The sequence below is a fragment of the Peromyscus californicus genome, unplaced genomic scaffold (genome assembly GCF_007827085.1).
Source record: "Peromyscus californicus insignis strain IS unplaced genomic scaffold, ASM782708v3 Scaffold_8__1_contigs__length_139910024, whole genome shotgun sequence".
NCBI lineage: Eukaryota > Metazoa > Chordata > Mammalia > Rodentia > Cricetidae > Peromyscus > Peromyscus californicus.
Genome location: NW_026294606.1, coordinates 64,358,660 through 64,370,928, shown reverse-complemented (window position 1 = coordinate 64,370,928; position 12,269 = coordinate 64,358,660). Strand labels below are relative to the sequence as shown.

The following is a 12,269-nucleotide window of genomic DNA, read 5'->3' as shown; positions in this document are numbered from 1 at the left end:
TCCCCTGGTACTTTCTTTTTTAACACTGAGGACTCCAGCTTACTGGCCAGTAGATGACAAATCCTTTCATTACTAAGCACTTGGATACATTGAGTCAAAGCATTCCAAGTTGAGAATTCCCTTCTGATTGGCTGCTTGAAGATGAATACATGAACATTCCTGTTCTTATTCTTAGTAAATTTGGAAGATGCCAGAAGTTCTAAAGTTACTAAACATCCTCATGATTCCTAGACACCACTGAAATGAGCCTGGATTATTGGCATGGTTTTCCCCGTTTGCATTTGGTGATGGAACTGCTGAGGGCATTGCTGTTGGTGTTGTTTTGCACTCGGGGTACAAAGAACTTCTGATCTTTAGGTTGACAGCATAGGTTTAAGGGTGACTACTTTCCAGTCACCCCAGGATATTGGTACCTGTATCTGTGGCCTTCCCATCCCATTCCACTTGCCTCCTCCTAATTTTTCCTCCTTTCCTATTTACTTATTGATCTCCTGTTCATTGCTTGTATGTGGTAAAGTCCAAGCTCCTGATGGCCAGTGTTTACCCAGCTCTATATGAGCAACACAAAAAGCTGCCAATATCCCAGATTAGTGCTATGGATCTAATGCAAGCCTCCACAAGATGAACCCTGGCAAGCCCAGCTGGTAAACTTGAGGCTTGGGAGTAGGCCATTTTAAGGAAACACTATTTAGATACCAGAACCATGTCCAAGTATATACTGTTAATAGCTCTAGAAATTGAGTGTGGGTATAGATAGCGGGGACCCCTAGCATAAAGGGGGTGCAAAACTACTAAGTGAATAGGCACAGGTGTCACATAGCCATAAGAATAGCCCAACACAAAAGAGTAAACTTACTTAGAATATTAAGAGTTGTATTGAGACTGTATCTATAACTCTGACTACGTAGATCAAGTGTGAACTTTGTAGATGATAAAGTCATTGTTCCATAGTGCCAAAGGTTGATCATGTTGGCACTCTAGAGAGTAATTAGCTGTCTGAAGAAGGTTGGTTGAACCAACGGAGCTTAAACTATCTTTAACCCCAAGCATGTGTGATTTTATGGGAGATAGTAGTTCAGTTCCAGGACCAGCTGCATCAACCCTCCTCAGAGTCCCAGATATCTGCCTCACATTTGCTAAGTAGTCTCCAAGCTTGTCCAAAGGAAAGGTTTTTTATGTATCACACTGAGGGAACAGTTTCCAGCAGGAGGTGAGTCTAGGGAGGCCAAAGGTGGTTCAGGAATGAGGAGAGAGTCTGCCCTTCTTGGAATCTGCACCCAACTGCAGGGACCCTGGAAGCTTCTCCTGGGATCCACACCCTGGGATCCTTTTCTTCCCATATTCCTGCCCAGTGCTGCTCAGAACCCAGGACATAGTCAGGGTCTCTGTGAGACTGTCAATGTGTATATCCCTGGCTCTGCACTGGAAAGGGAGAACCCTCAGCTTGTGTGTCCCGTGTTCTTTCCCCTCTGTATCACATAAACAAAAACAACCCCCTCACCTGTCACTTGCCATTCATTATAAGGGAGCAGATGTGGGGCCTTCAGTCAGTCACGTCATAAGAAGCAGGGTGATTATTTTCTCAGAAGGTGATGTGTTGTTTCTTGACTGTCTCTTTCAGCAATGAGGTGGTGAGGAGTGACCTAAAAAAGCTGCCAGCCCTTCCTACCCAAGCCCTGAAGGAGCACCCCTCCCTGGCCTACTGGTAAGATTCCCCATCCCAGAACCTTCTCACAGACAAGTCTTCAAGGAGGGCACAGGCTTCAGACCACTGAGCCTGACTCTGTCAGCTCCCACATGCCTCCTGGACTCCCTGCTGTGTCAGGGAACTTAGATGTTCACAACTGCTTTCAGAGTCAGAAGTAGTGGTTTATGCCTATAATACCAACATTTGGGAAGAATGGGGCAGAAAGACTGCAAGTTCAAGGCCAGCATAGGCTACACAGTAAGTTCCATGGGCTAGAGTAAAGCTCTGTCTCAAAGAAAGAAAGAAAAGAGAGAGAGAGAGAGAGAGAGAGAGAGAGAGAGAGAGAGAGAGAGAGAGTAAGAAAAAGCCAGAGACCATTATCTGTGTATATTTTCATAGCAAACATGTTAGATCTCTCCGTTAATAATATTTTTTATGATTTTACTTTTGGAATGGCACCTCCTGAAGAAGCCTTCCCTGTGCTGGTCCAGTTTCATGTAGGAATGCTGTGATGGATGACAGGATGTGGGAGGTCTGGAGGGGTGGGAAAGGCCGGGGCATCGTTTCCTTGGCAACAGAAGAAACAGGTTATTTTCTTTCTCCTTGGTGTTTCCTATATCCCAATTTAGCCCTTTGTAACATTATGCCATAGTTCATCAGCCGAGCTCTGAATTGCCTGATTCCACGTGATTTAGGCATTTGCGGTTGGGCCGTGGTAGAGCGGGGCTCACATTCCTGAGGAGTGTGTTGGAATCCGGCTGAGTACTTACACACTGACCTCTGCCCTCTGACAAGGACAGGGCTGTATCCCAGTGGTCCTTCTGACCCTTCTTAGAAAGCAATGTGGCTGCTCATAGTGTAAGACATAGTCGTGGCAGGACACCTGCTTCCCCAGGTGTGGCCTGCAACCCCAGCTTCTCAGAGGGCTGAGGCAGGAGGATTGCAAATTGAAGGCTTCCCTGAGCTATAGAGTGAACTCAAAGCCAGTAACTTAGTGAGATCTTGACTCAAAAAAAAAATGTTTAAGAGTTGGAATGTAATTTAGTGATACGATGTTTGCTTAGCATGTGTGAGGCCCTCAGTAGAAGAAAGAGAGGGGATGGAGGGGGGGAGAGAAGAGGGGATGGGATGGGGGGAGTGGAGGGGATGGGATGGGGGGAGTGGAGGGGATGGGATGGGGGGAGTGGAGGGGAGGAGAGGGGAGGGGAGGGGAGAGGAGAGAGAGAAGACAAAAAGCACTGAACCAGTTCATTCTAATAAACCACAACACAGAGCTCACTTGTAAATACATTCTCAAGTTTTTGAATTAGTATTCCTCCAGGTCTAGACACTTCCAGCAGTAAATAAACCAAGTATTCAGTTTTTCAAGCAGACTTGAGGATGCCTTCAGATTGGGTAGCTTGGGTCATACATAATGCAGAGTTCTTTAGTGAGATGAAACCCACACTCAGAAATCACTTTTCTCAGAGAAGCCCCACTCCTGAAGAGCGGGACTCAAAACTGTGAGCGCCTACCTGTAGACTGCCCTCCCCCATTCCACCTCAGACCTGATCCGTTACCATTCTTCCTTTGGGAATGTGTCTATAGATAAAGAACAGGCTTATGCCAAGGACTTCAAATTCAAAACCTGTCCAGGTGATATTTGTGGGTTGAAGGCCAGCCTGGGCTATCTAGTGAGACATTGTCTCATTAAAAAAGATTGATGATAATGCCTGGAGAGGCCAATAGTTCTCACATGCGGGGTAACTTACGCTCGAGAACTGTAACGTTGGTAGACAGTCTGGAGTCAGAATTGCCTTTGACCTAATTCATCCCTCAATCATGTCTTTATTTATTGTCTAACATTGTTAATCCAACCCCCAGGCCAATTGCAGGGCTCCTCCCTCCTCCCATTCTGGATCATTCTTGCATTGTCTCCAGTGCAAGATCCTCTGTGTTCATGTTACTAGTAATAGAGAAAGCCTTCCTTCTGGCTCTGCTTTCTGCCTTTTATCAGCATGACTATCTCTCTTCCTGAACAGCTGACCCTTAGCCATCTTAACAGTACATCCTTAGTCACGTGACCAGGCCAGCCCTTTCCTAAGGCCTCCCCCAGACCCATGAGCACACAGTCAACTGTCTAACACACTGGGAGAGTGGCAGGATGGGGAAGCCAGATGCCTTCAGTGACACACCCAGGCAGGAGCAAATCAACAAGGACCATCCAGGTGCTCAAAGAACCCATGGCCCCTCCACTTTGTCCCCACCATGCTGCTTTGTACTCAGCTGCTGTGGTCGGCTCTGGTTTTTCAACCTGTTTATGCAAATTTCCAAGAAGCAAAGCGAGTTCAATTTTCTGTAGCTTGTGAGTTTCTCATTCTTATTCTCTCTGGTCCTTAGACAGGTCCGAGGTATTAGGGTCACAGTCTGCAGGGCTAGGAACCCCTAACCTTTCCATAGGCTCCAGAGACAGGTGGGAACAGGATGAAGTGGAGTTGGACAGGCTAGATGAGTCCCCAGCTGGCATTGAGTATGTCATCACATGACAGGCCCCTGTTGACTTAATGGGAAGAAGGAAGTGGGAAAAGCGGAGGCGCGAGGAGGTCGCCACGGTGGCTTACCCAGCTGGCTTTAGATAGCAGGCAGCTGGACAAGGTTGGAGGTGGCTGCAAGTTTTGCAGCTGTCGGGCCCCACGAGACCTTATAGTGAGGCCAGTAGAACAGCTGCTTGTCAGTGTTTGGGACTCGGTGTTGTTGATGTTTCCTAAGCCTTGCTTATGTTCACAGCATCATCGTAATGACTTTCAGTCCCCACCCCCACCTCAGGGATGCTCTCGCCCAGAGCTAGAAAAGAAATAGGCTTGAGTCTCCATTGGTTGGCTTGACCACAGCCCTAGGAGTTGACCTCATCAAATCACAGTTAGGTGGTAGCAAACGTGTCATTGTAGGTCATGATCTTATTAAAATAGAGGCCCTTGATAAGCAGGAAAACAGAAGAGGGAAGAGAAGGTTCCACCTAACTTTGGGGGTGATGCATTAACAGTGGGTGCCCAAGATCAGTAAATGTAGTCTTGAGGGTACAACCCTTGTATCACACATGCTCCCCATCATGACGCTCTTATACAAAACTAAAGGAGTCCCCTTGTTGATGAAGTAACAGGTGAGTCAGTGGGAACCAAAGTCAAAGCTGTAGGACAGTTATGGAGGATGAAACTTTTAAGGTTGTCCTTAGTAGTGAGACATAAGACCTTTTGCCAACAATTGTCCCCCTTTCTTTCTGTGGGCTGGCTGTAGTGGGAGCTGCCACTGTTCCCACCTTTCTTGGCACCAGTCACTACCCCAGGAAGACCGTACCATTACCCCGACCACACTCCATTCTGTCAGAGAAATATTGGCTAGCCATTGTCACCAAGGGACCATTTAATCTCCTGTTAATTTTAGAAATAAAACCTCAAAAGATAAATGAGCTGTAATCTCATTCTGTTAGCTAGTATGTTGCTTTCCCAATGTGTCCCTGGGACTTTTATTAACCAGGCCCAAATTCCAGAATGTTCTCTCTTACTTGGAAGCTCTGAGTCCTTAACTGCTCAGAACAGTTTGGCCCGGAGCACTGGGTGGGAGCAACATTACCCCTCTGCCCCAGATCCTGTGTTGACGGGACCTGTAAATGAGGAGGTCAGAAGGGAGAGAGAGCCAAGCAAGTTTAGCCATAGCATCCTCTGTGACTGGCGACAACTGCTTCTTCATGTTTTCCTAGTCCATGGCATCTTGCAAAGAACAGCGCCCCTCCGCCCCCAAACCTGCACGCTAATATTATCCAACCGATTAGCAGTCAGGGGTAAAGATAATGTAAATCCTCTGAGGAGAAAATGGACTTTTCTATCCCTACCATGTCTAAGAGACTTCACTTGAGTGGCATTGAGACATGTCAGTTCAGGACATGGTTATTTTCCAGCTCAGCTTCTTCAGAGGTTCTCAGGAGGAGGGAGGGTGAAGTCTTAGCATCTCGGAGGGTAGGATGCTCAACCTCTAATACCAGAATTCTTTCCTTCTCATTCTAGTGAAGACAGAGTCATTGAGTACTACAAGAAGCTGAATGGCCAGACGAGGGGCCAAGCAATCGTGAAGTAAGTGGCCCTTCTGAGTACACACTAAGATTGTGTTTGGGAGCTGGAGAGACACTCAGTCAATAAAGTGCTTGCCCTGGAAGCAGAGGGACTCTAATTCAGAACCTCAGAACCCACATAAGAAAACAAAACAGGCATGGCAGTGTGCACATAATGCCAGCACTGGAAGGCAGAGGCAAGCAGCTCCTCAGACCTCCCTAGCCAGCCAGCCTAGCTGGTCCAGTGAGCTCCATAGAGGAAGACATCCAACATCAACATCTACATATCCGCAATTGTATTTGCAGATGCTCATGCACATGAACACATACACACATATATACAACACAGATGCATGCACACACACACAAAACTGTGTGTTAATGGGCCATATATCAAGGTGGTTGATTCTCCTTGGAAAGATGTTTAGGGAGAGGGATGTTTCTACTAATTTCCAAGTTAATAACCACTCCAGAACTTCATTAAACACAGCTACATAGATAGATAGGTAGGTAGGTAGGTAGGTAGATAGATAGATAGATAGATAGATAGATAGATAGATAGATAAGATATGATATGATATGATATGATATGATATGATATGATATGATATGATATGATATGACACCACTTCTGCCTAATAGCCCTTATATGCATTGGTGTGTGTGTTGTCTTCACAGCTACATGAGTATCGTGGAGTCTCTCCCAACCTACGGTGTCCACTATTATGCAGTGAAGGTAAGTGATCTCAGTTGCTGAAGTCTGCCCACGCTGTCCTGAAAAAGCAAGCAAGCAAACAGAAAATTCTCTTATTTTTTTAGTCTGAAGATTTTGAGGGGAATAGGAGTTGACGGAGGCTGGTTTGGTCAGAAAGATTGCCTGACAGGGAAAATTGAGCAACTGAATTTTATCCCTAGGGTACCAACACTTGATAGAGTAACACTCCAATACACTTTTATTTTCTTTTGTGAAGTAATGTAATAAATCTCTTCTTCCCTTCAGTCTCAGAGGAATCCTGGGAAATCAGGGCTTCAGGGCCTCTCACTAGGAAGGCTCCGTCAAATACAAGAAACTAGAGAGACCAAAAACTTGTGGCAGAATGTGGTGTTTCTCTTGGGGGTCTGATGCCACATAGTCAGCTTTCCAAGAAGAACTGGGAGCATTTAAAGAATCTGAGACTGTGTTCTTGAATGTGGCATCGTCAAATCCAATGTGGCATTAGCTTCGTTCTAAATTCTATTTAGTTCATCCACACTGTGCCACATTAAGATCTCTTTCTGACATGATAAAGATTCACACCTTTCTCAAGCCTAAGTTAGTGTCAAAAGCAGGACCACCCAGTCTCTGGGAACTTCTTATGTTCCAGATGAGGAGGGTGAATCCCCTCAGAAGTCCAGCCCCCTAGGCAATGTTGTGTAGGAGGATGTGGCCACTGACCCTCAAATAAAGTTCATGAAAAGGGACTTAGAATCCCCCTGTGCCAGGGTTCAGCACCCTGACCTCACAGTGTCACTGAGTTTCATCTTGTTTTATTCTGTAAAATCAGTGCCATGCACAGTAACCCCCAGAGAGCAACAGGCAGCAACATAATGATGTTACACTACATGTAACTGTCTGTCTGTCTGTCTATCTATCTATCTGTCTATCATCTACCTATTTATCTATTCATCTATCTTCCTAGCATGCACAAGACCCCGAGTGCAATCCTCCATGCTGCAAATAAATGAATACATATTTTTTAGAAATGGGGTGGGGTAGTTCAGTGGTAGAGTCCACATTTAAAACATGTAAGGCCATGAATTCAATTCCCAACACCAAAAGAAAAGAAAAGATTGTAAAGAAATCATATACTCCTGGAGCTTTAAATGATTTTTCCCCCAAAATTTATTCCTTTTGTCTTTCATCTTTTTGCTTACCTTGAAATAACTCCTTCTGGCAAATATTTGCAAACCGCCATACTCATTTTGAGTTTCCAGGACTCTTGTGATGAAGACATTGATTAAGTCATTCACACATGCAGAAATTAGTTCAAATCTTGGGGAAAGGCTGCTTGCTGTGCCCAGTGTAAAGTCTTAGCATTTGGAGCATTTGGGAACCACTCAGAATTATCCTCAAGAGAGCTACGGTTCTCACTCAGATGATAAGGAGTATTATATATAAAATGTATAAACAGAGGGGCCCATGGTTTATAATCCAGTCCTAGTAATGTTCTGGCTTCAGTCTTGCTACGTGAGTCCTAAAAGTCCTCATTCAGCTTTCTTCCTAGGTGAGCAGGATATCAAGACAGGCATTCCTTAGTCTCTGCTGCCACCGGCTCAGTGTGGCTGGGAAGGTTTAATTTCCGTTAAAGTTTGAGCACTCAGCTTCAATACCTTTGTTCTCTGAAGGGAAGAAGCCCCTTTCTGTGGTCTCCTGGATTCTTTCTAGGTCTGACAGACAGTGGCAGTTTATTTGATCAGAAAGTCATTCATTTTCTTCAAAACATTGAACATATTTCATGTTTTTCTGTATGGCAAGTGAGAGGCTCAGCCTAGCTTTGGAGGGGGGCAGGGGACAGGGTACTTGCACTTGTTCATTAAGAGGTGAAGATGGAGGCTGGGGAGATTTTCCATTGGTAAAGTGCTGTGTAAGCATTGGGACCTGAGTTCAGATCCCCAACACTCAAGTAAAATGTCGAGTGCTAGTGAGGCAGAAGTAGGGGGAAGCCCTAGGGCTCACAGAGCAACCAGTGCTAGCCACTCAGTGAGCTTCCGATTCAGGGGAAGAACGTATCTCAAAAAAGTATAAGGTGGAGAGAGAGTGGAGACAGGGGAGGCAACCGATGTCAGCCCCTGGCCTTCACATGTAAGTCCATGGATGTGTATGCACAACCTGTACACACAGGAACAGGCATGCATGCTTACACCAAATAAGTAAATAAATGAGATAGGGATACAGATATCCTGGCTGTGGTTCTGCTTGGAAACAGAGCCAATTGCCCAACTCAGGCTTGGTCCCCAGCGCTGTTCACATAACTGAGCATGCACCCACAATGGGTACATCTGTTAAGACATACAGTACAGAGGGGTTCCTTCTACTCCAGAGACACTGCCGTTTCCCTTGTCATCAGCTGAGGCAGGAAATCTCTTGGTCTGTGTTCATCTTCTCCAGCCCCATGTTGACCTCTATTCCTTTAACATCCTAGGACAAGCAAGGCATACCATGGTGGCTGGGACTAAGCTACAAAGGAATCTTCCAGTATGACTACCATGATAAAGTGAAACCACGCAAGGTAAGGGTGCCCTCTTCTGTGGGCTTAAGGCTTTTTTTTGAGAGAGGAATGGGGTAGATGTGAATTAACATTGCATAGCCTGAGGGCTCACCAATCCCATGCTAATGCAGGTATATATAAATTACTCCACAGTGATCCTGTCTGAGTTTCCTGGGTAAATATTTTTCTCTCCCAGTTTCTAAGGAAACAAAGTGTTATAATTACTTAAGGGAGGGTGTTTGGCTCCATTCTCCAAGAACAGATGGGCAAATGGGCTGAGGAACTATCATATATGTTCCTTTTCTTAGGAACATTAACTCCCTTGAATCCTGAGGCCAATCTGAGTTCTTCATGATGGTTTTTGGAGTAAGATCATAGGTCAAAAGAGTGTACAAGTCATGGAGAAATGAAATATAAAGAATTTAAAAAAAAGTCTTGAAACTCTGGCAAATACCTTTATAGCATCATAGAAGTGAACAGAGACTAGAGTTATCTGCCCCAGAGAAAGGGAGTCAGGTCACTGGAAACACAAATGTGTTTGAATTTTGTTTTCATTTGCATATTTTCCAAACCAGAACAAATTGAAAACTTAAATGGCAAAATTTGGGGGTAAGAATATACTTTTGCACACCTGGGATGATCACACTCTATGCACATACCTGGGTTGACTACATTCTTTGCACACACCTGGGCTTGCCACACTCTATGCACATCTGGGCTGACCATATTCTAAGCACACACCTGGACTGGCCACACTCTATGCACACCTGGGCTGACCACATTCTTTGTCCACACCTGGGCTGACCACACTGTGTGAACATCTGGGCTGACCACACTCTATGCACACACCTGGACTGGCCACACTCTATGCGCCCCTGGGCTGACCACATTCTATGTCCACGCCTGGGCTGACCACACTGTGTGAACATCTGGGCTGACCACACTCTATGCACACATCTGGGCTGACCACACTCTATGTACACATCTGGGCTAACCATACTCTATTCACATCTGGGCTGACCACACTCTATGAAGTAAACACCATCCTCTTAGTCACCTTCTTCATCAAGTTGGTAGTGGGAAAACGGCCTGTGGTGGGAAGAATTTTCCCTCAGTTGACCAGCAAATCATGTCATTTCCAAGTGAAGCTGGTGAACAGATGATGGAGTTGTTCCCTGGGAACGATGCAGCAAGAACCTGCCTCTTTGGGGGAGTGTGTTGCTTTGTGTGGCAAGCCCAAAACCTCTGTTTTCCTCTTCCACATAAGAAGTGACTAGTGCCCCAGGTTCCTGCTTTCACCCCCCAGGTTTCTGGGCTGTAGACCTGCACCTCTTCCGTGCTGTGTCTTTCTGTTTCCCCTGGTACTTTCTCCACCTGGCCTTTCTAATTCTCTAAGTTCCCTCTCCACTCCCTTCCTTCTTCTCTCTTACCTCACCTCTTCTCTCTTTCCAACCAGCCCAAGTGACTCTTTTTTCTATTTACAAATGACAAACAATCCCAGCACCTTTCACAAAGTCCTGGTTGCAACATGTGCAGCTCTGCCTTGTCCTCCTTGGAAGGGAAAAGCTGGGAGGACAATATAGCTTAGGACATTCACAGTCATGGGCCTTATGGACACCCAGGGAACTGTGCAGAGTAGGCACTTAGGTATTCAGTTGGAGCTTAAGAGTGTGAAGGATTTCCACAGCATAAGTGAACGGAGGCCAGTGTGGCTAGCTGGGGCCCACAGCAGGATGCAATCTTTCCCTCTAAACTATGTGAAAGGCATGCCAGCAGCATTGGAGCTTCTGCCCACGGTGTTCCTGTGTAGGTGTTTGTTCTTAATTTCTCTTAAGTATAGTTCTAATGAAAGTAATAAGATAGCACTTGGTACATGTAAAACACAAGAGAGACACACAACATAAATTAATCACTCTTCGTTAGACCTGAGTTTGGCTTCTAGCATTCACAGAAAGTTCTTAAAAAAAAAAAAAAAAAAAGGAGGAGGAGGGGACAATATCAACAGAGAAGGAAGGATAGCAGTTGGGGCTCCAGAAAAGACATTCATAAGTGGAATTTTTCAGTTCTTGGTCATAGAAATCTCTGGGAGACAGCCAGATGCTGCCTGTCTGGGCTCATGTATAGTTTGGGGGTCCCTGGGAAATGAGTGCACAAGCTGAATATAAAGTTAGGAACAGTCGCCGGGCAGTGGTGGCGCACGCCTTTAATCCCAGCCCTAGGGAGGCAGAGCCAGGCGGATCTCTGTGAGTTTGAGGCCAGCCTCAAACTACAGAGTGAGTTCCAAGACAGCAACCAAAACTACACAGAGAAACCCTGTCTCGGAAAAAAAAAAGTTAGGAACAGTCCTTGCAAAACCCCCTCAGGCCAAGTGAAGCTTCTGCTTCATTAGCTTTGAGGGGTCTATGTGTCTGTCAAGATGTTAATGGGGCTGAAGGACAAAACCAAGGAGTGAATGAAAGCCACAGTTATGAAATCCCGGCTGCTGGAAGACTTGGGAAGAAGTCCTTTTTCTCTGTACCCGACATTGTTAGCATCACAAACCCCCTTTTTGTTGCCTGTAGGAAACAGGAGAGGCTCTGAGCAACTCAGAGCACTGGAACAAGCACTAAGGAGGTGCACAGACCTGGCAGAGAGTTATCATTGCAGGCTTGCTTATAAAGCACTCCAAGTCCCTCCTAGGTACCTCCAGACCAGTGGTTCTTAACCCCCACTGTGTGTCAGAAACGCCCAGGAAGATGGAATTCACGGCTACTTTCCTGGGTCCACCTTGTCTCCCTGACTCTCCTCTATGCGTGTGGGAAGTATTACAAGGATATCCACGTGGGGTCTGGAGATGGGCACCATCACTCATGGCCATCTGTGCTTCCCACACTCAGACTTGGGGAAAGTTGGCCGGGCATAGCTGTCATGGCTGCATTGTCCCTGGGTACTGAGAGCTGGAGTATTCCCAAACACGGAGGATGAGTGTGCTGCACACACGTGAGGGATGTCCTCCAGGTGGTAGCACGCCCTCCTGGCACTGGGGCCAGGTACATCTCCAGCACCTTAAGCCTCCAGGGATGCTCAGGAGATGATCAGTGCCCAAATCTAAGTACATGGAGGCACCTGTGGCAACAACTGCCTCTCCTGCCCAGGCAGCTCTTCCCACCCAGCAGCAGGCAGAGGCCCTCGCTGACACTCTGACCCACTTATGCAGCTGTCGCATGGTACACAGTACTAAGAGGCAGCCTTCAGGTTGAGGCGGTGGCAA

At 46.2% G+C, this 12,269-nt stretch overlaps 1 protein-coding gene across 7 annotated transcripts in view; it reads left to right on the top strand.

Moving 5' to 3' along the window:
- Frmd4a (FERM domain containing 4A) overlaps positions 1-12,269 on the top strand; it is a 611,671-nt gene that overhangs the window by 523,596 nt on the left and 75,806 nt on the right. For all 7 annotated transcript variants that reach the window (XM_052729402.1, XM_052729398.1, XM_052729400.1 and 4 more), the window contains 4 exons: positions 1,622-1,705; positions 5,728-5,793; positions 6,450-6,507; positions 8,954-9,040. In XM_052729402.1, the coding sequence (XP_052585362.1) occupies positions 1,622-1,705; positions 5,728-5,793; positions 6,450-6,507; positions 8,954-9,040 (295 nt within the window). The remainder of the gene's footprint in view (positions 1-1,621; positions 1,706-5,727; positions 5,794-6,449; positions 6,508-8,953; positions 9,041-12,269) is intronic.